We start from the raw sequence: 23,690 nt of genomic DNA, 5'->3' as shown, positions 1-23,690 counted from the left end.
AAGATGATCGCCCGAAGCTATATGTGGTGGTCAGGAATGGACAGTGATATTGAGCACGTGGTAGGGCAATGCCCAGATTGCCAGCAGCCTAGAGTCAACCCACCCAAAGTGAAGGATGTAAAATTGGCAATAGAGAAGGAGCCATGGATTAGGCTACATTTAGACTTTCTGGGTCCTTTCCAGGGAAAGGTCTTCCTCGTTGTAGTGGATGCACACTCCAAATGGCCGGAGGTGAGGAGGATGCATAGCATGTCATCAGGTGCAGTAATCCAGGCGCTGCGAGAGATCTTCAGTTGCCATGGGATTCCTCAGTACCTGGTTTCCGACAATGGGACAGCTTTCGTGTCCCGAGAGATGGAAGAATTTCTGCAGAAGAACCGGGTGGCACTGCAGCGAACACCTCCATTCCACCCAGACACAAACGGTCAAGCAGAGCGCATGGTACAGATGGTGAAGAATAAACTGCGGAAAATGGGAGGAAGTGATAGGCATACACGAGTTGAAACGAGAGGAGACCTTAAAGGAAGTCACAAACTGCCACATGCACAGGCATTTCTCAATGGGGCAGCGGGTGCTTCTTCGAGACTACAGGGGGACTCGTAAGTGGCTACCAGGAACAATTGTAGCTAAACAAGGGCCGGTGACATACACCATTACCCAAGACGAGAATGGCTACACATATATACGTCACGTGGACCAATTACGGAGAAGCAATGTAGCACATCCAGCACACCAAGAATTTCCATCTATAAGCACCAATGGCAGTGCGTGGACCAGACGTGGTGGTGCCACCCCGCACCAGCTTATGCAGATCGACGAGACGGTTCTGAAGGAGCCGGCAAAGGTATCAGTGACCACACACAGGTGCCCTGTTCCAACGTAGCCAGCGAAGGAACCAGTGTCCAGACAGAAACAACCGGCAGAGAATCTGGAGCAGAAGGGTATGCACCAGCAGCTGGCCGGACTATCACCAGTGGGAGCACCAACACCAGGTCACGGCAACCTTCCTTTCAGGGGGTTTCAGCACCCTCATGGCCAGGGACGAGAGCAACGGGAGGGGCTGCGTTCGGAGCTGGTACACACACAGCCAACTCGGAGTTCGAGCAGGGCAAGGAAGGTACCCAGCAGCCTGCAAGACTACGTGTTGGGATCTTAAGGAGGGAAGTGTCATGTAGGACTTGTGTAGTGGAGAGGTTGGTGGCCCTGCGGGGGTCGGCTAGTTGGTGTTTGTGAAGTCGTTCGGTTGAGTGTGTTGATATCGGGTTCGGGAATGGAAGGACACCAGGAAGATGTTGAACAGCGGGCGAAGCACTAACAGCATGTCAGGAAGGACACAATAGTTGCCTTAGTTGAAATATTTCATTACTGTAATAAGTTTGGAAAGGTAATGTTATTGGCTATAAATTCCATAACTAATTAGTATATTAATGATAAACATTTTGTTGTGTTTTAAAGGGAATCTTCGTGCGTTTCTCACACTCATACATTGTAAATGACCGGATTTGATTAGCAGAATAACAGGCTTTTTTTTTTGTCTTGCTTCTGAGTCAATAACTTTCTTTTCAGTTCAATTCTCAGAAACACTTTGAAGATTGCAGGTAACCAGTTAGTCTCATTGGCGCATTATGTTTTTTAGTAACTGCATTATAATTTTGAATTTCAAAGTGGGACAAATATTAATAGATAAGCTCCTTAATATGTTACCTATTCTAAAATAATACAAATGACACTTTGTAAAGACACACGTGGACTTTAACTTTATGTTCATGAATCCTTAACATAAACACCAGGAACATAACATTGGTCACAAAGATTTCTGCATTATATGTGCTCAGTTGAATTTTTAATTACTTGACTAAAATTTTGAATTTTGAATGCAATTTCATTCTAATTGAAAATATTATTTATAAACTTTGTTTTATTTGACTTGAAAAAAAAATTCTGCGAAGCAGTTTGCATGTTTATTTTGGTATACAGCTCTTGTTATATGTTCTGAAACTAAAATTGGTATTTATTAAATCACTTGATAGATTTTGACATGTTTTGGTATTGTAGGACGGTTCCCACATCAAAGGGCTCCTGATAAACTTCATTCACCACAATTGGCCATCGCTGTTGAAGCTCCCTTTCCTAGAGGAGTTCATCACGCCCATCGTGAAGGCTTCCAAAAGCAACCAGGAGCTGTCCTTTTATTCCCTGCCAGAGTTTGAGGAGTGGAAGTCCCAGACTGACAATTGGCACACATACAAGATAAAGTACTACAAAGGTATGTGTTTTCATGAAGTTCAATGTTGTAGAATCAAATGTGGCTGTAGAGATGGTCTGGTCTTTACAATTTGGAAGAGGGAGAATGTGCAGTTTTCAAAACAAGTCTTTTAACAAATAGGTTGGTTTAGGCCAAAAAGTGATGTGCAAAACATGATGTGCAGACTCAAAATTAGACAAAATCTTGACAGTGTGTTTTTACATGGGGTTTATATCTATTGTATCAAATAATTCCTTGGATTGTTGTATTCAGGGCTTATCAGCTATGTGGTTGCCACATGAAACCAAATAAAGGCGATTTTTCTTCTTCATCATAAACGGTGGTCATGAAAATGCAGGTTGGAATGGGGTCACGTACCAAGAAAAATCCAAGTAGACTTTAACATTGAAAAAAATGCCAAAATCTTTTTAATTCACTTGACGGTCTATAAAACAGCATTAATTTAATTTCTTACATTTAATTACCTTTGATCTTGATAACCTTTATTTAATATATTTCAGCAAAATTAATTTCCATATGTACATAATTTATTTTTATTAAAAAGCTGGAGAAATGGCTTTGTTTACACATTTTATATTAAACCAGGTTTTATGTTACTTTTTTAAATTACCAAATGTGACACAAAAAATGTACTTTTTTTTTCAAGTGGAGAAAAACTGTTCATCGGAAAACTTCCAAACAAGTGTGAAAAATAATCCGGAAATAACCTACTCTCATTTCTTACATTTTCGTAATTTTTTGGTTTAGGCCAAGAAATAATTGTTAACATTATGATAAAACATGGTTACAATGTGTTACCTACATTTAGCCTCATTCCTTTGTTAACATTTAATTGGTTAATTCAGCATCTATAAAGTACATATAGTGTAGGTTATGCCAATTGGGAGTTGTGTATTGCTTTTTTATTTAATATCTATCCTGTGTGAATGATATCACAGTAAGATATTTTAGGTAGTTTTTTGGTAGAATTATGAAAGTTATAGAGCTGATTAAGTTAAATTGAATCTGTAACTTTGAAGCAGAGCATCTTTTCTGAACAAACATCATAAAACTGCTTTTTATTAATTTCCTGACATATTTTTCAAAAATTTTCTAAAAAGGTGCTGTGATTCTTAAGAAAGTTTAACATTTTAATGAATAATTAAGTTTGGTTAGTTAAATTCACAAATACTTAAAGTAGTGTAGACGATTGGTTAGGTTATGTTATGTTATGTTATGTTCATAACAATAAAATACTTGAATATTGTGGCTAGTTGTGTTTGGTTAGCCATATTAACAATTATTAAGATCATAATGAATTACCAATTAAAAATATAACTAAGTAACTTAACCAATCATCCTTACTGTTTTAAAATATTTTAAATGTAGCTAAGCCAACTATTTGTTTAAACCATTTTATAGACTTTTTTATGTAGCAACCTAACCAACCATTCACACAATGTTATAGTAATTTTAATGTTCCTAATTCAACAACTGGTTAAATTGGTTAAATTACACTCTTGGAGAATGATAGGAAGAAAAAAAGAAAGCATTTTAAATTATATTTTGAAAGGAAGCTTTTTCTTCAGAATTACTCAAAGTTCTTAAGTTTCAATTCTCTGTGTTTTTATGTTTGAGGAGATAAAAGGCAAAAATTAACATTTGATACTGAATTGTAGACGTAACGTTAAATTATTTTACACAGTTTTTTTGCACCACTTTTATGTTTTAGTACTGACATTCTGCAGAGCTTTTGCCTTATTGTAACACAGATTTTGATCATTTTTATATATTGTTATTCAGGGTCCCTATCAAGTGTTTGTAAGACACGTTGTGCTAAATGTAATTTTTTGTTAGTTTTATCTGGTATTTATTGTTGTGTGCACCTCAGCATCAAAAAAAATACTCTTCTGTTTGTAATTACAACCTCAAAGTTGTACACTGTGCCAAACAGTCGAATAACTGTGCTGTAGCAGGTTCTGCTAGAATAATGTGGTAAAGGATGTTGTAAAATGAGTGGATGTACAAAAAGAGTTGGGTTAAAGTGATTCTGATATAGAGGAAGAAGAAAAATAAATTTGTTGTTTTAGGTGGAGGTGCAGATAAATAGTAGTAGTGCAAGAACTAAGCTGTAAATTCTCACATAAACGTCTTAACACCATTTTAGATGATAATGCAGGTAGCTGTGTGTAGCTGTAGAAGTGAACATGCACACTGAAAGGCCAGGTACCTCAGTTATGAGTGCACAAGAGAAATTATGGTTTTTGCATTCATGGGAACAGTTTTACGTTTGTGCATCAGTGACATGAAATCATGGTCCCAAGTGATATTCTTTAATGGTTTGTACTGTAGGCCCCCCAGACAATTGTAAATAAAATTGACTAAATGTGTATTAAAAATAAGGCAAAAGTGATGCAAAATGTCAGTATTAAAATGTGGAAGCATGCAAAAAGACACTAAATAATTTGTTCTAAATTTCTGTTCCAAGTAAGCCAGTAAATTGAATCTTAATATTTTACCTGTTATCCTACTTGTAGTTATAAGAGGAATGGGCAGGCTTAAATTGTGGCATTGTTTCCAGGTCTGGGTACATCCACTTCAAAGGAAGCCAAGGAGTACTTCTCAGACATGGCAAGGCATCGCATCAGATTCAAGTATGCGGGTCCGCAAGATGATGTTCACATCAAAATGGTAAGTTGGTTTGTCATTAAAGAAGACAGACTTGATGGCATTGTGGACTTTCAAATACAGTCAAACCTCTATCTATCGTTTTTCAGGGGACCAACAAAAAAATTCAGTACCTGCGGACATTCAATAGATGTGGACATAACTCTTAGATTTTTAAAAAAATATTTCAACCTCAAAATTAGTGTCAGAAATATATCAGTTACTTGTCATTAAAATTTAATCAATTGAAGAAAAAAAATGGAAGGATTTTACTTAAATCAATTTACACTTAAAATCAAACATAGCCTATGCAGAATAGACCTACAATTCAATTTCAATTTCTTCAATAATCCTAATTCTTTCATCAAGTGTTCTCAACTGTTTACTATGCCAAGACATTTTAATCGCTCTAAAATGTTAACCTCACTTTTGCACTTTTTATTAAGTCAACATTCATGCACATGTAAAGGAAACACCAATCAGAATCAGGAAGTAACATGTGCCATAGATTAGGATAGCATGCCCGAACAATGAAATACCGGCTTACAGAAATACGTTCACGATGCTCCACAGGAATCAATAAATTTTCAATGCCACATCGGACGCCATATTGGTTTCTTTGTACCTTATAAACGAGACGTCTCAATGTCAGTCATAATAAGAGACATGTTTATTCTTGAAGTGATTTTATATACGTACGGTATAAAATGTTTTGTTTTTTACGTTACCATTTTAGCCAACATGAAAAAGTTTCGTACATAAATACAAGTCGATAGTGTGGCAACGTTTTGTGACAAGTCAATTTCACGGAAATATGGTATCAATGATAGCCATCTACTGTTTGTTGACAGTTCACTCGTTACTATTATAAAATGGCTGCAGATTTAAGGTGATTTTTACTACTTCTGTATACTACCGTTACTGTTTTTATGACGGTTCTTTCTAAGAAATGGTTATTTCTGTAAAATCTTTATGGTTAAACGATCGTCTATTATAATTTATAGTGACGGGACCACATTTTGTATGATCAATGTGGACAAAACGATAATTCGAACATCGGTACAAGCAGACTTTTTTAACCTTAGTTGTATGGCAATTTTTCCGGGACCGTAGAAAGTATACGATAAACACGGACAATTGATACACGCAAGTTCGATAGATAGAGGTTTGACTGTACCTGCATGCAGGGTGAGACAAACTTATTTCCATTTGATACTTTTTTTTTACTAAGAAATCTCTGTACACAGTAAAACCTCATTGTTACGACTTTGTTTGTTACGCAGAGTCTAAAATTTAAAGTAAATCGCCCACACTCACACAATGGTAAATCGCCACACTCACACAATGGTAAATCGCCCACACTCACACAATGTCATGTTGCTTTACCTTCTTACTAAAGTTGGGCAGGATAGGGAATTTTTGAGTGGGAAAATTTCCCACGGGAAACAAGATGGGATTAGAAGTTTTTTAAGCTTACAAATTAAAAAAAAAAAAAACAATTTATACTTTTTCAAAGAAAAAATATTGTCCTTTTTAATGTGTAGCCCAAAATTAGTATGTAATTATACATTGATAGAGGCATGTAATTTTCAAGACTTGCAAAATTAAAACAAAGATCCTAATTTGCAAAATAAGAGACCAAATTTGTTACAGTTACACTTTTAACTCAAATTATTCACCTAATTTTAGTTATTTACAATGGCCATTTACCCATTCTGCAATATTACAAACATTTACGTACTAAGAAATGCCACTTGATTCAGGCATTTTTATGTTCATATGTTTATGTTGCTTTAAAGGTACAAGTCACGTCTAGATGTCATAAATAAATGTTGCAAGTAATCTACTCCTGTGAACATGGTGGCAGATAATTTGCAATTATAGATTGAAACCTCCTTTCAATAGTTTCAACTGTAGTGTTCACATTTGGTCCATAGCAGAACATTTCCAGAATTTTTGTTGATTTTATTCAATTTTTTCCCTTAAGATTAGCCTTAATTTTTGGTATCTTGCTGTGCTTGCTGCCTACATGAATGTATAATCACAATTTTTAGGGCTACGCAATATTAATATACCTTTGAAAAAGTATGGTAATTTTTGAATTTGTAACCTAAATAACTTCCAATTCTGTCCCTTTTCCAGGGGGAAATTTTATTCCAGAACCTAATTCCCTATCCCAGCCAGGTCTAATTTTAACAGCTCTAATCTCGCAGTCAACTAGATGCTAAGCCCTGCGTGTGTCTTGCAGGCATTCAGCAAGAAGTGCATAGAGGAGCGCAAGGAATGGCTTACCAACTGGATGGAGGACAGCAAGCAGCGGCGGGAGCTGGGACTGCCTGAGCAGTACCTGTACGAGAAGGACACACACCAAATCAACTACACTGACTTTGTGAACAAGGAGCTGGTGCTGTTCAGCAACCTGGACAACGAGCGCTCCATCCCCTCCATGGTGGACGGCCTGAAGCCGGGCCAGCGCAAGGTGCTGTACACCTGCATGAAGCGCAAGGACAAGAGGGAGGTGAAGGTGGCCCAGCTGGCCGGCTCAGTGGCCGAGCACTCAGCCTACCACCACGGTGAGGCCTCGCTCATGTCCACCATCATCAACTTGGCGCAGAACTACGTCGGCAGCAACAACATCAATATGCTGCAGCCCATTGGGCAGTTTGGCACGCGCCTCACCGGCGGCAAGGATGCCGCCAGCCCTCGTTACATCTTCACCATGCTCAGGTGCGTTATGTTCCTCTTAGCTCGGCAGCTTTCAGGGGTCTTCAACCACTACTGCTCCCTTTTATACCCTACCTGAGGGGCTGGTATTGTCGACAATTGCCTGCAGCTTTTGGGGACTCCAGGTGGCTGTAGTGTTTGCCTAATGGGAGAGGGGGCAAGTGGGGGTGGCTATCGGTTGGGTGGTCTCGGGTAGCTTCGCCAGAGACGTGATGTGGTCGCCCTGTCAACAAGCAATGCGACTGCAAGTGGGTGGCGCGTGCCATTGTGCCCGGCTTCATTGGCCCACAAGTGTTCAGGAGGAGAGGGGCTGATGGCTTACTGATCAGCCTTCTGTCGTGTGTGACTGTGGATTTTAAGCCAAACCAAAAATATAAGAAACTAAAACTCAGCAAATTTATGGAAAAATTTGAAATATTTTGTCCTGTATACAGACCTGTGTGGTTCCCTGATTTTTATATCCCGGTTTTAGTTCCTTTATGTAGAAACTGACTTTTGAATTCTTCAGTTTCTGTTCCGGGTATATTTGTTTTATTCTGTTACTTCGTGATCTGTTATTATACAAAATGTTTATACTGCGGAAAAGGTAAACAATTACCTTCTTTCTATGTTACCAACATCTCACAGTGTAATAACTGATGAAAATTAATGATATAGAGAATAGTTTACCTGTGGAACAGGAACCAAAAGACAGTCTTAGTTTCAGTAATTTGTTGGCCCCGGTTTATTTTAGCTGAATTCTTGTCTTCATTAAACTGTTGTATATTTTAATAGAATTCCAAAATTTTATAATGATTAACTACTACAGTTAGTTTTACATGTGTGATCTCTGGTTTAACAAAGACAAAATTGCAATATATGTCATAAACACAATTGAAATCAGTATGGCTTTTTGCAATTCTGTCTGTAAATTGGTAGTACTGTTTCATGTCTGATGGAAAGTTAAGATTTCTGGCAGTTCAGGATGTCAATAGCCAATTATATAATAAAAATAACAAAGCATGCAAGCGAAATATTGTATGTAAAGAAACAAAGCAGGGTAATACTGTAGACTCATAAAAACAATTTACTTTAGAATTTTAAGAAAATATACAAGTGAGTGCCAAATATGCTAAACTAGAAAAAGATAATGAATCTTGACCATCAGTATACGGATGGCAGTAGAGATTGGCCTATTTCATGGTTTGAGATTAGTACAAAAATAATTAAATAATAAATTTCAAGCAAAAAGTTATAACCCAAAAAACCTCGTTGATATTGTAACTATTGGGAAAACAGATTTGAAAAGAATAGCCAAATTAATTAAATACAGTTTTATTATTCTATTATTTACACTATTAATTTAATTACAACACTTAAAATGTCTGTCCACTAGTCAATCACTCTTTCGTTCAGTTCACAGTTTTCTCTCCCCATTGGAGTTCGACTTGACAGTGGCTCTCCCTACTACTCACCTCTTACCATGTGCCTCGGTCCCAACACACTGCCTCGCATGTCTCAGCATCCATGCCACGTGACAGTTCCTGATACACCAGTTTCCGCACAAGAACCCCATCCGATTATTGCTCGCCAAGGGGTCACTCGCCCTCTTTACTTCACTCCCTGGAGGTTGGCATCTCCATTTTTATACTCTTTAACTCTCTTCTGGAATGGTCTCGCACCCAAAGCTTCCAGAACAATGTCGTGTTAGAAACGCCATTCCACGCGGCGGCGTCTAGGAGCCCGCTAAACCCTCCAGATGGACTGAAAGATAGACAATGCATGGGGGAAGGAGGTTAGCGAGGTGCTGCAGCTAATCCGAGAAGGAACGCGCTGTGTCAGTGGACTGTGCCCCAACTAGGGATCAACAGGCTGGCTGACTGCTAGGAGGTCCACTGACCTGCCTCGCGGCTCTGCCTCTGATATTGTAACAAAAATTTTAATTTAGTACTACAGAATAAAATGCTTTTTATAAGAACCAGAATCGAGAACTAATGTTCTTGATGTAAAGCAGAACCAGTACCAAACCAATAAATAAAAATCAAAACTTCATTACCCTACTTATAAACCATTAATACTTTTGCAGTGGTTAAAATCAATAATGTTTGTGAATGTTGACTGGATGATGCTGGGTTGCAGTCCATTGGCAAAGTTCATTTTCCACCCGCATGACGAGCCGCTGTTGAAGAACCAGTACGATGACAACCAGAAGATAGAGCCAGTGTGGTACATGCCTGTCATCCCGATGGTGCTGGTGAACGGTGCGGATGGCATCGGCACTGGCTGGATGACCAAGATCCCCAACTACAACCCGCGGGAGATCATAGCGAACCTCAAGCGCATGTTAGAGGGTGAGGAGCCCAAAGAAATGGTGAGTTAAAATTTTCTATGTGATGAGGGTTGTGAAGTTATATTTGAGTTTTATAACTTCCGCTTTAATCTATGCATGTGAGATTGAGGTGACAATTTTTTTCTATTTATTCAGGGCTTTAAAAATTTATTTCAGAATAAGAGGAAATACGTACTCGTGAGGTATAAAATAAATTTTTGGTAATACTGGTACAGACATTAAAAGAATTAGGCTATGAAAAAAGAATTGCATAAAACATAACAAAAACAGCATATATACATTCAAATTTTTGTCTACATGTGAGCCATTGTCAAAAACTCCCTCTCTCTTAATAAAATAATTATCTAAATGTGTAAAAACAAAATAAAATTTATACATTAATGCTTGTGAAAAGTATTATAAATTGAGTTCAAGTTTGAAATTTATTTTGTTTTCTCTAGGGCAATAAACTTATTCAGCCAAATAATTGAAAAATGTTCCACTTTGTTAGTTAAAATAGAGCTAGGTGGGATCCTGGATTTTCCTGAAAAACTGGAAATTTGTCAGTCGCGGTGGGAAATACTTTTTTCCATTTCCAGATTTTGCTCTGGTAGCATACATGTACATGTGCCAAACTTGTTAAAAATATATATATATATATTTTTTTTCAAAGAAAGCATTGCACTCCTAACCTGATTCAATACGGTCTTGCAATTGAAAACACACAATTGTTAGCAGTTCATACTCAAACTATGAATTATGGTGTAAAAGATATCAACAGGCTTGGTTGTAAACAAGCAGCATTTTAAACATATAAAATATATTAAAGTTATCTCACTACTGTCACAAAATGTTAGCAGAACGTATCTAGTATAAAAATACAAATTTTAGACACATTAAAAGGGCAATAAACAGATATTTTGTATCATGTCCTAGTATCAGAAAAAAAAATTGGCTTCAACTATAGACTGTATCAAGAAAAACACAGGTGTGCTATGTACAAAATGTGAAAAATGTACTGGGAACAATATTTAAATCTATAGTTATGATTTATCTACCACCATAAATACACAGTAGCAACTAGTAATGTGCTGCATTTGTCACTATAGACATGACTGTTTACACCTCGAAAGCAACTTATACAAATGTAAACCTAAGTAAAAGTGCCAGAATTGAGTGAAAATTCGTTGTGATGCAGTTTGTGGCCACGGCATGTAGTTTTTAAACCAAACTGTAAAGAGCTCATTTTGTAGGAACGGTGTGCAGATTTCAAGTATGTTGTTTTCAACTTGCTAGAAAAACAAATAATTCTCGATGACTTTCATAAATGAAAAATTTACGATAAATTAAATTTTCTTGATTTTCCTGGCTTGGTGGCCACTCTGATTAATTTCGGTTCAGTACAATTGTTGAGGTTACAGAACCTAAATGCACACACACTGGTGACATGTCTCCTGCATTAACAGTAGGCGTGTGTGTGGTCTAGAACCACACACCACTCTTGGCAGATGCCTACCAAGAAATGTTAATCATCAAAGAGAACATTAATCCCCACCATACACATCCACGAACTTGAAACTGTGAAAAGTTTTATCCACTGATTTGATTTGCTATTAATCTACAACTGTGTTTGACTTAAGCTATATTTCTTTTAATTATTGTTTTTAGTTAAGCAACATGTCAATGCTTTTAAATTGTTTTTATGAGAAATACTTTATTATAATTTTATTATAAATTTATAATATTGTAATTCATTTCAGTTTCAAATTTAATCTAATAAGTTTTATTAGTTCTAACCTTCACTGAGAAGATTTTGAGAAACATTAACAAAATCTGGATTTCTTTACAACCAGAATAGTGGCCATCCTGAATCAACACAGAACCCATTTCATCGGACTTCTTCAATTAATCTAACAGAATTTCAATTAGGTGTATGAAACCTTGAATAATCTGACAATTCCAACTACATATATGGATAATAGTACCGAAATTCATTGTACGGGACCTCGAACCAGTTACTTTGTCTAGTTTTGTAACAAAGCTGGCCATAGAAAGTACAACTCAGATCAACAACTTGATGATTTCTTAATTTAACTTATGCACATGAATACCTATTGGTGTCATTTTTACTCGAAGGAATCATCTCATCAACTCACAGCACTGACATAGTTTGCTTCAGTGCTCAGACACTTGACTGAATTGTCTCTTAAGACATTTTTTTCCACGTCTTGTTTGTGAGGTTTGCATTAATAATGTTTAACTGTTTTTTTTTATTGTGCACATTTCAGAAATAGGAGTGAGAGTAGTTAGTTTTTAATTATTTTACTGCTTGAGTTACAAAAATTTTTTCCATTGGCAATTAAAATTTTTATGTGAGTAAATCAGCCCCAATTAAATTAGAATAATTAGACTTCTTTTTTCCCCATTGGATCTTGATCTCCATAAAATGATATGGCAACATAATTGTGTGAAAACTGTAGTTATTCTAATTTTTCAGCTTAAGTTTTCAATGTATCTTTTAATTCTATTGTAAATGTTAGTTTTAATTGTGGTTTTCAGACACCATGGTACAAGAACTTCAGGGGAATCATTGAAAAAGTAAGTCATCAGAGGTATGTCACCTTTGGAGAAGTGGGCATCATTGCAGATGACAAAGTGGAAATAACAGAACTGCCTATAGGGGTTTGGACACAGAACTATAAAGAATCTGTGTTGGAACCTCTGCTTCATGGTGCAGAAAAGACACCAGGACAGATCAAGTGAGTTGTAAATGTTTACAGATTTAAATAAAATCTATAGCTGGATGGGATCCCCATTTCTCCCAAAACATATCCTTCTCTACATGCCGGGCAGGATATTACTATTTACGGTTTCCCTGATTACTTTTGGTAGTATACATTTCAATTTGCTGAAATTATTGTTAAACTATTTTAAAAGAAAGCTGCACTTTAACATCTCACAATGCGCACACAGTTAAAAATACACCATTTTCAGCTGTTCAATGTCATAACTATTAAAGGTAGCGTACCGCGTTTCATCGCATTATTTTAGGACATAAAAATTTGGAGAAAATAATTTCTCGCATAAACATTGCATGATTATTTAGATTACGAGCGCTTTGTGTAGGTACTTTTTTCGTGTAAATGTATTTTAAAGTTGAAATCTTATATTCATTCGGATATTACCACTTAATTATTTAATTAGCAGAAATACGAAGTTGTCTGAAGTGAAAATTTTCTATTAAAGACATTTTCAAACATTATAACTTTTATTTTTTGGTCTTCGTTGCCGCTGTGTACCGCTTATAAAAATGTAGGCAGCGCTAGTTGATATCATTCATGTTTGGTTATGTTCATTCCCGTATAGAGCGCGCGCACATAGTCTAACATCGATGCAGATAGCTCATCGATTGCATACAACCCGCACGCTCTATCTAGTGCCGAGTTAACTACATTTGATAGCCCACGCTTTTCTCGTGGTGTGTACTACAACAATAGTTATGCGCTCCGACTCTCATTCGCGTCACAGTTTTGTTTTCTCTATTTAAAGTTGAACAAAATGTTTTTGTTGCATATTTTTAATTGTTTGGCGTGCTTTTGTATACTCTACTTTTTAAATGAATGTACTTTCCTTGAATAGGTTTTGTTTTGATGAATAACTGTACCTAACGAAAAATGCTTTTCTCACACAATCGTCGCACCCCTACTTTTCAAACTTTGTTTTAGTATAAAATGTGCGACAATTATGCGATAAAACACGGTATATACATGTAGATGCACAGTCGTAAACAATTACTGTATTAACTATTTGAAACACACAACAAATTAACACAGTTAATTCAATACTGTTGCGAAACATTAGCGGAACGAATCTCATCCACAATTTGACATGCTAAATGTGTAAGAAAATTTATTTCATCAGATTAGGGAAACGGTTTTGCTGACAACATATTAATACTTTAGTTGAAACTATATTTTAATTGATACATTAATCTACCACGATGTTTTCACATTATACTAGCTGCATTTATCTATGACACTAGACGTTCTGATTCGCAACTCTAAATCAAAACAAATATTGACGTAAATGAAAGTTCCATTTTTGAGTGGAAATTTGCTGTAAATGTTTTTGTAATATTTCTAAATGGGTTCGTGGCGATTTTAAATACATAACTAAAAACAAAAAATAATTTTAGTTTAAAGGTGTAAATATAAGTTAATTTGGTCATTGTATGTGAATTAGGCTTTATGTTTAAATTTACCACATATAATATATTAAAATAATTTATTATTATTTCGTGGTGTTTTGCATTTAGTGAAGTTTGTCTTTATCAATTTATAATGACTATGTATATATGTACTACATAAAAAAAATAGTTTTTACTTGTAAACATATAAAATTGGTTAAATTTTATAATTCCCAATCCAGTCGTGTCTTTAGGTGAAATTCTTTTCCCTGCCCATAATTTTCAGAAACCAGAATTCTCCAACCAGTCCAGTTCTACTTAAAAAAATAAAAAAAAATTAAAAAAACTGATTTACTATCTTTGCCACACAAATTATACATCTGAAAGGGTAAAAAAAATAGGAACCGTAAAATGCCATATTGGTGTTCATGCCATTATTTTTGATATTGTTTGATATTGAAAATACACCTGTTTTAAAGCAGAGATTACAAATTGAGAAAGGGAGTCCATTTACAGTTTAATCACAGTTTTAGTCATTTCCAAAAATCAGTTAAATTATAAACACCAATGTCTCAAAGGGTAAACATTTTGTAGTAAAAGTCATTATTAACCTCTAGCATTCCATTAAATTATATACTCTTCTTTAACAAAGAAAATTATGAAAATCAAAAGAAAGTAATTAAAAATTGTTGAAACCAATATGGCCTCTTTCTGTTCCTATCTCTCCCCTTAACAGTAAAATTATCAAATGAGTCCTGTTAAGAAGTTTTAGTGCTTAAGTAACATAAATAATTATTGGTTGGTGGCAGGGCAACAGGTCCTGAACCTCTAGATTCAGTGAAGAAGGAAAATCCTAGAGTGATTCAAAGTTCGTAAATGATTTTACAGAGACTACAAAGAGTACAACACAGACACAACTGTCAGGTTTGTTGTGACGATGAATGCAGAGAAGCTAATGCAACTTGAATTTGATGGCCTGCACAAGTTTTTCAAGTTACAGACATCGTTCACAACAACATCTATGGTGAGTTTATAGCTTTTATTACAAATTTTTTTGAAACCTTTTCAATGTACATTCTTGCTCATTATCATAATACCTTAACACTAGGCCTATGTGAATAGCAGTTTTTTTTTTTAAATTCTAATCATATACAGATATGAATACATTGAATTCAAATAGTAAGCATGAGAATTAGAATCCTGTAGGGATGCTGGTACCCGATATTTTCGGGTACAGTTCGAATCCACAATTAACCGAACCCGGAATCGTTGTACGTACATGGATTCGAACAGTATTACGAATATTCACAAAAGTTATAAATTAATTTAATACGGCTCAAAAATACTAGCAGTGAAAAATAAAATTAGGCTACTATTTCTTAAGTATTTATAATATGATGTATCAAAGAAAGATATGTAAATTAATAATTAACACTGTAACATTAAAAGAATTTCGAAATTTGGAGAGCTTTAACTACAATTACGAATTTCGTCGTATAGCAAACTATAAACTAAAAACAATTGCATACCTACAAGAAAAAAACGTCTTGGCTATTTATTGGAGGAAAAATGGTTTCGTTTTCTGAAACGTTTATAAAACTGAGATTTCTCTGTGGCGTGCAGTTTATTACGATTGAGTTGGAGAATCGAATTTGTTTTGGTTTTTATATTTTAAAGTGTTTATTATTAATTAAGTTATAAAAAAGAGAACACATGTTATTTTTAAATTATTCAGTTATTTTTAATTATTCTGTGCTTATTATTTGGAATCGGATTTATACCTCAAATATTGCCAGGGATTCGAATCGGATTTGAACCGAACTGAAAATCAAGGATTCGCACATCCCTAGAATCCTGCTAAAAAAATTCACATCATGTAACAACTTCTGGAAAATTAGACAAATAATGCTAATGTTAAAGGTTAAGTTAAGTCAGCTACAATAATATTTTATAAAACTTTTGTAAAAATATTTGAATTAGGAAATAATATTTTTTTAAATTATGCAGCTGATTTGACTGACCAACCAACCAACCAACCAACCAACCAACCAACCTTTCATTTCAGTTCCTATTTGCATTATTGTCCACAACCCGCTACTCTTGATAATTAATTCTGAAAATTTTTGTTAACTAAAAAATACAGTTAAATCTGTTGCAATCTATTTTACAAAAAAGTGAATTTTTTTTAAAATGCTGTATTCCCAAATTAGTAATTTTTTGTTGTTAATGGCAGCCAGGTAAATTAATTTTAGTTAAGCAGTATTATAAAAACAATTTTTGCTAATTTCATCTGGAATCTTAAACTATTATTTACCTTTTTTTTTTTATAAATTTTTGAGTTGCAATGTTTGTTTTATCATAGAAATGTACAGCAAGTAAGCTGTTGCTTTGTCACATGTTGTTAGATCGATTGTGACTATTGATCTATATGCCTTTGAAACTATGACAGTTACTTTTTTTAATGCCCATCTCAATGGATTGTCGGTGTTTTGTGGTGTTGTAGTACAAGTTTGTTGATGTTTGTTTTTTTTTTCCCTCTTCTGTTTCATGTGACGAAAAGAATACAATTATTATTTTGTTTTCAAGTTTGAAGTGACAAATATGCAGAGTTGAATTGTTTAGGCAATTTACTTTGAATGTTTGCATGTTTAAAACGTAGCTTATTGTTCATGTTTTTGATTATGAAGTCCCATCAAACATCAATAAAGGGTATTTATATTGCACAAATGACTTGAGCTCAGCAGTGAATGTTGGTACATAACAAACTTAGGAGGTATACTAGGGGCGACTGAATTGTTGCCCATTAGAAGGGCAGCCCATCCAATTTCTGAAAACACGCTCCTTTGAGTTTTAATAATCCTGAAAACTTGCCCCTTGGATGTGCAACCCATCAGGATTTTTCTAACTGTAGTGTTTTTGAAAGGTTGTCTGAATTGTTGCCCCTTGGAAGGGCAGCCCATCAGGATTTTTCTGACATTGGTGTTTTTGAAAGGTTGTCTGAATTGTTGCCCCTTGGAAGGGCAGCCCATCAGGATTTTTCTGACAGTGGTTAGTTTGTAAAGTGACCTAACCTAACATAATCTAACCTAAACTAAACTAAACTAAACTAACCTAACCTAAACTAACCACTGTCAGAAAAATCCTGAAGGGCTGCCCATCAATGGGGCAACAATTCAGACAACCTTTCAAAAACACCACTGTCAGAAAAATCCTGATTGGCTGCCCATCCAATGGGCAACAATTCAGACAGTCTTTCAAAAACACCACTGTCAGAAAAATCCTGATGGGCTGCCCATCCAAGGGGCAACAATTCAGACAACCTTTCAAAAACACTACTGTAAGAAAAGTCCTGATGGGCTGCCCTTCTAAGGGGCAAGTTTTCAGGATTATTTAAGCACTTAAACAAACATGTTTTCAGAAATTGGATGGGCTGCCCTTCCAGTCGCTGTACAATCAAACCATTGCCAGAAAAATCCTGAAGGGCTGCCCATCCAACGGGCAACAATTCAGCTCCCCCGTATACTATGTTAAGTATTTGTAAGTGAAATAACATTTGTTATTTTGAAGTGATAGTATTTGAGTTTGAATCAAGTACGAATAATTTATTATTTGTATTTGAATAATCAAATAGGCCTTCTCAACACATAGTTTTTGTTGTAATTGAAAAGTGGCAGCACCTTAAAAATCACAAATATACTTGAAAACTCTTTTTTAGACTTTTCTGTAAACATTGTAAAAACTTTGATGCGTCTAGCAAAGGAAATTTTTTGGCACTTTATTCATTTGTTTATAGAGATAATAAAGGCCGGTCTTTCTTACCTTTAATTTTATATATTTATAAAATCCTTTAAAATGTTGCAATAAGAACTGGGCGAGTTGAAAAATTTTGGACAGCGAAAAAAAAATTTCCTCTGGGAAAGGGCAGGATTGGGATTAACGATATTAGCTCGTATTTACACTTTTGACAAGTTATTCACTCATAGTTATTTGTGATGGCCATGTAGTCATTCAGCATTATTACATTATTTGTTTACTTTGCTTTTGATATGGTGGTAGATCTGTTTCAACTAAAATGTTAACATTTTGTCCATAATAAACAGTTCCTGTGTTTTTACTGATGTTTTCTATGGTCGTAGACATTTTTTTTTATCGTGAAACAAAAAAAAAATCTGTTTTGTACATTTTTAAAATGTTAAAAATGTTAAATAGTCACTATTTTTCAATTGTGTACCAATTTGTTCTACAACTGTTTTGCAATAGTAGTGAAATAAATTTGATTATTTGTTGTATGTTTAAAATGCTGAAGGAAGTGCTTATCTACGATTGCACCTGTGAATGTTAATTTTTTAGTTTTATTTGCTGAAAATGGTGCTTTCTCGATAGCATGCATTTATTAATTTAGGTTAAAATGCACGTGAACTTGGTAGTCTACCACAGTTAAATCGGGAAATTGAAAAATGTAATTTCCCGCCCAATTTTTCGAAAAATATACATTGTTGTTTTTTCCTGAAGAATCTGGATCCCACCCAGCTCTAGTCATAATTGTTTAAGTTAATATCCAGCAGGAAAATGTTATATATATTTTTATTCTTTCATGCATCAATGTTCATTTTCTCTTGATTTTGTAGTGCGTATTTGATGGCAACTTAGTGATGAGGAAGTTTGAATCTGTAGAAGATATCTTAAAAGAATTCTACACCTTGCGCCTTTCTTTCTACGAGAAGAGGAAGGCTTATTTGGAGGGAATTCTGTCAGCAGAGTCTCTGAAGCTCAGCAACCAAGCGAGGTAGTAAAAAAAATTTTTAATCATTTTTACTAACAAAATATATATCATTGTATAATTTGGTATTGCATGTGTTACCTAAAGAATTAATTATGTATGCCTAAGTCTGGCTCTCAGTAAGTTCAATTGAGTGCACAGCCGTACAAGCGTGAGAGGCTGCAACCAAGATTTGCTTGCATCAATTTGTTTTATGTACCTTTGTTGCATTCTGCAATATTACTTTGCCGTGTTATGTAAATATGATTATTCATGTTAATGGCAAGCTGCATGCACTCCATACCACTGAAAGAGTGCCTAACATTCAGTTTATTTCCGTTGTGCTGTTACCATCAGGTTCATTTTGGAGAAGTGTAGTGGGGAGCTGGTTGTTGAGAACAAGAAAAGGAAAGTGATGATGGATGAGCTGAAGAAGCGAGGCTATGAGGAAGATCCTGTTTATCAGTGGAAAATGAAACAAGACAAGGAAGCCGCACTGGTAAGATCACTTTTTTACTTTGTCAAGTTGGTATTAAAGCACTGTCACAGTTGGTTCTGTGGTTTTTAAATGCAGTAGAACCTTGTTACAATGTTTTCCACGTTAGGAAAAACCATAATCAAGAAAACATTATAAGCAGGAAACATCAATTTACCACTTGATAGTGTTTGAACTTTTTTCGAATTGATTCATCAAGCTTTATATACAGATTAAAATTTAAAATTACAGAGGGTTACACTCAATGCTCAAATTTGCTTAACCAAGTCAACAAGTTTTCAACTCCATCATTCTTCCAGCTTCTATTTTATATGTCTTACAGAAACACTGTCTGTAAATTGATTCACAATTTGTGACATTGACAATGAAATAAATTAAACTCTTTTATCAGCAATAGAAAAATTTTTTTATTTATTTTGGTCACTGCGAAATAGTTTGCAAACTGAAATATTGTAGGACTACGTACGTACATCTGAAAACACTAGAATGGTAAGGAATGGAAGGATTTGTAATATTTTTTTTCTTCAAGACAAGGGTGCCAACAGACATGTAACTGCAAACATTATTTACCTTCGATATATTGAATACACTGCTTTAGCACTAACATGGAGTAGCTCTAGTGTTCTGGCTCACATTTTGTTTTCCATACAGTCCTATATGAACAATCTTCATGTATGGTACAGCAGTGATTGTAAACAAAAATGCAAATAAAGTATAAACTAAACATTTTAACATGTTAAACTTCACAGATGGGATAACTTTTTATTTATTGAAATTTATAAAGCAAACTGTAATGTCACAGTATTACAGAGTACGGAAACTTGTATATTTGGTTTGTTTACGTTTTTCAATCGCCATCGCCTAGCTATGAACGTATGAACGTCATAAAGTGCTTTGTTGATAGTTGTAGAAGGTTTATTTACAAACTTTGTTATGTGTTTAAACATAATTTAAAGACATTTGAGGACATTGCAGCTAAAATATTTGTTTAAATGATCATTTTATTGACGTTTATACTCGTTATATTCCGTTTTCGTTTTATTTTTTGAACAGTGCCGTGGACTGGCTGAGGCTTGCGAGCGCCTCTAACAAAGCGCCTGGCACCAGGAATCATTGGGAAAAAAAAACGTTTTGGACCGCTTGTCCTAGTGCAGCTTCCCGTTAAGTTTTGATGGAAGCTAAATTTATAGTTTAAATTTCATGTGTGATCTTCGATATCACCACGAAAAAAGTATCTGCCAGCTCACCCGCAATTGCCTACTGTGAGTACATTTGTGTATGGTCCAGAGACAGCCAGCACCAGGTAGACCATTTTGAAATTTTAGTCGGTCACAAATTTTAGTGACGCCTACCAGATTTAGGCCAATTTACACTCTTAGCCAAGTGTAGATTCATGTTTATTGTACGGCCTAAAGTACAATCTACTATTTGTAAACTTTTTGTGCCCTGAGGCCCATATTTATTAAAAACATACAAACATTCAGACCAGCACAGACATCCATAGGCCAGTAGTTCTAAGAGTACCTATTTTCTTTTGAACTATGGATTGAACTAGTCATTAACTTTGAAATAAAAACCCTGAGATGTTAAATTTGTCATAAACTGTGAAATTTATAAAGTGAAATGTATAAACTTTTGGTGTAATCTGTGCCCAACGTATTTGTAGATATTAACTATTATTGCTTTTTTTTATCTGTGTGCTAAGATTATTCCCGTGAATATGTAGTAGATTGGTCTTTGGTCAATTTAATAATAGTTTTAAAGTATCAGATAATAAAATTTTCCAATTATTTTCCAATTTAACATTTATTTTTATTGTATGTTTATTTACCTCTTACAGTCACATCATACAGGTTATTTATTTTCATGTCCACAGTTTATTCATCAATTGCCCAATCTTAAGTTCTGTGTTTTTCCTGTACACCATACAGAGAATATAATTGCAGAAATAATAATTCACAGGAGTGTGAACCAAGTGGTCCCAATAAACAAAGAGTTTATCTGTGTGTGTCAATAAGTTTGATTACACCGCACAAAACATAATAAGCAGGAAATGCACTATTCGTGAAACATTATATGCAGGAAATAAATACCTACATTGTTCTTACGGGGAAAATGTTGGGACTTTGAAAACATGACATTATAAGGAGGAATATTATAACAGGGTTCTACTGTACTTCTTCCATTGATTCTGGTTCTAATATATAATTTACTGTTCTGTTTACTGCTTCACCTGAAGAATGATAACTTGGTGAGTATTGACATGTTTTTCATTTATTTGTGTTGTTGACATGTTGTTTTGTACTTACCTCTTGACTACAAATTAGTACTATTGGTTTAGTACTGGGTTTGTATGTTTTTTTTGTATCAGTAAAATTGTATCTACAATGTGCATAGGTTTTATTTTGAAACTGTTATGCATGGATACTAGCTTATTGTGATTGGTTTTGCATTAAAGCCTGTTTTAGAGTATGAAACACCATTTATATGGTAATAAATTAAATTTGCTTTCGATAATTTGTTATTTTTTTTTAACAGGCATTAATAAATACAAGAAAATAAACCTTTTTTGTGTACATTATAACCACTTCTTAGTCAATCTCTGGTTAGAAAAAATATTAAACTAAAAAGTGCAGTAAATTGTATGGAGTCAGCTAGTGTCAAAATTGAAATTATTTAATTTATTTAATAATTTCTGCTACTCTAGCTTAACTCTCGCAGTATTAAGCATTGTATTAAGAAGCTTGTATGTGGCAGTTAAGGTAATGTGTTTCAAAAGTATGTTAAATACTAATATTGTGACTAGACCTTGGAATAAAGTGTGATCAAATCCAAATGTACTGTTTATATTTATGTGCAGTGCCTGTGACGACGGTGACAATACACTTTGACATGCAACAAAATAACACTTAACAGAAAATTTAACTTCAAGCTAACTTATTCTAAACTACAGATGGAATTTGATATGACTGTCAATTTCAAACATCTAACAATTCTTTTCACTTGAGTGAATTATTTTTAATATCAAATGTTAATTATTGGAAGTTATTTATTTCTAACTAACTTCAGTACGGTAGAGCGTGGACTACTGGGTAGGTTTCTTGCAATACAAATCAACAAAAATAGTAATACTTTATTCCAATACCAAATTCTATCGAAACTAAATTGTACTATCTTGATCGGGATCGCAATTCCGGAATTTGATTTTAAAATCTAAAGATGAACAAGTTAATAGGTTTTCTTTACAGGGAATATTCAATATAATATTACAGAGTCTAGATCGGTGAAAATATGTTCGTTTTCTTAAATTGTAAGTCGTTCGAGACTTATATTCAGCGAGTCTTCGGTTGATGGGGTAAGGGACCAAACCTTGCTGCAGGATACCCACGAGACGTGCAGGTTCTCGGAGACTCTTTGGTTCGACTTGTCAAGGACTGCGATAGTTGGGTTGCTTCTCCGTCCTCTAGCGTGCAGCAGGAATACACGCCGTAACGACTCCATCCTTCTGACTATGGGCTGCGACTGGACTGGATTGCGAGACATTCATCCTTCCCGGGCTCGAACTGTGACTTTTCATTTTCAACAGGATTCTTCTTTCTTTGTATATACAAACGGTATTCAATCTTCGTAGTTTTCAAAGCATATCAAAGTCATTTGGCGATCTCTTGAATACGGATTTTTGACGACTTCTCTTCTTAAAGAATTATTTAAAATCTTGATGTCTGATTAGCATCTTCGTAGATTAAAATTATTATTTTCTTCTAAATTCAGCTAATATTTGCATTAATGACCATTTACAATCTTCTATAAAATATTCAATTATAAATCAATTTCAGAATCGTTGCGTTTTAGCTGTTGTCTTTCTCAAGTATCAATTTGTTCTAAAAGAATATTTTTCCGTCACTAGTAAACAATTTTCTTTAGTTTGTTGTTAAAACAAAAGATAGTAAAATTACTGACCATTTCTGACGTGTTCATCTTTAAATTATTAATTAATTTAAAAAAAAAATACTGCTATGCTAACTTTGACAATATTTAAAATAAAAAAATAACATAGAGTAATACATAGACAAACGATAACGAAAGAAATTTACAGTCTGGGTTAATCATAGAGTACAAATAAAGATAAGGAATAAAATATAATTAAAGAAAATAAATATTAAAGGAAATTAAATATTTACTTTCTGTTTCTATAAAGTGTAAATATTGCCTTTATAATTGCAATCAAACATTCTGCTAATTTCATTTATTGTAACCGTTTTTTACATTGAAATAAGATGAGAAGAGTTGGAATTAAAGGTATTA

The 23,690-nt window shown here is 34.6% G+C and overlaps 1 protein-coding gene across 3 annotated transcripts in view; it reads left to right on the top strand.

The window, feature by feature from the left end:
• The window catches only part of LOC134540437 (DNA topoisomerase 2), a 132,864-nt gene that overhangs the window by 67,141 nt on the left and 42,033 nt on the right, over window positions 1–23,690 (top strand). For all 3 annotated transcript variants that reach the window (XM_063383190.1, XM_063383207.1, XM_063383199.1), the window contains exons 11-18: window positions 2,056–2,266; window positions 4,827–4,936; window positions 7,161–7,639; window positions 9,755–9,986; window positions 12,504–12,703; window positions 15,019–15,154; window positions 18,759–18,916; window positions 19,247–19,388. In XM_063383190.1, the coding sequence (XP_063239260.1) occupies window positions 2,056–2,266; window positions 4,827–4,936; window positions 7,161–7,639; window positions 9,755–9,986; window positions 12,504–12,703; window positions 15,019–15,154; window positions 18,759–18,916; window positions 19,247–19,388 (1,668 nt within the window). The remainder of the gene's footprint in view (window positions 1–2,055; window positions 2,267–4,826; window positions 4,937–7,160; window positions 7,640–9,754; window positions 9,987–12,503; window positions 12,704–15,018; window positions 15,155–18,758; window positions 18,917–19,246; window positions 19,389–23,690) is intronic.

The sequence above is a fragment of the Bacillus rossius genome, chromosome 1 (assembly GCF_032445375.1).
Source record: "Bacillus rossius redtenbacheri isolate Brsri chromosome 1, Brsri_v3, whole genome shotgun sequence".
In the NCBI taxonomy this organism is placed as follows: domain Eukaryota; kingdom Metazoa; phylum Arthropoda; class Insecta; order Phasmatodea; family Bacillidae; genus Bacillus; species Bacillus rossius.
This window is presented reverse-complemented; position numbering and strand designations above follow the sequence as displayed.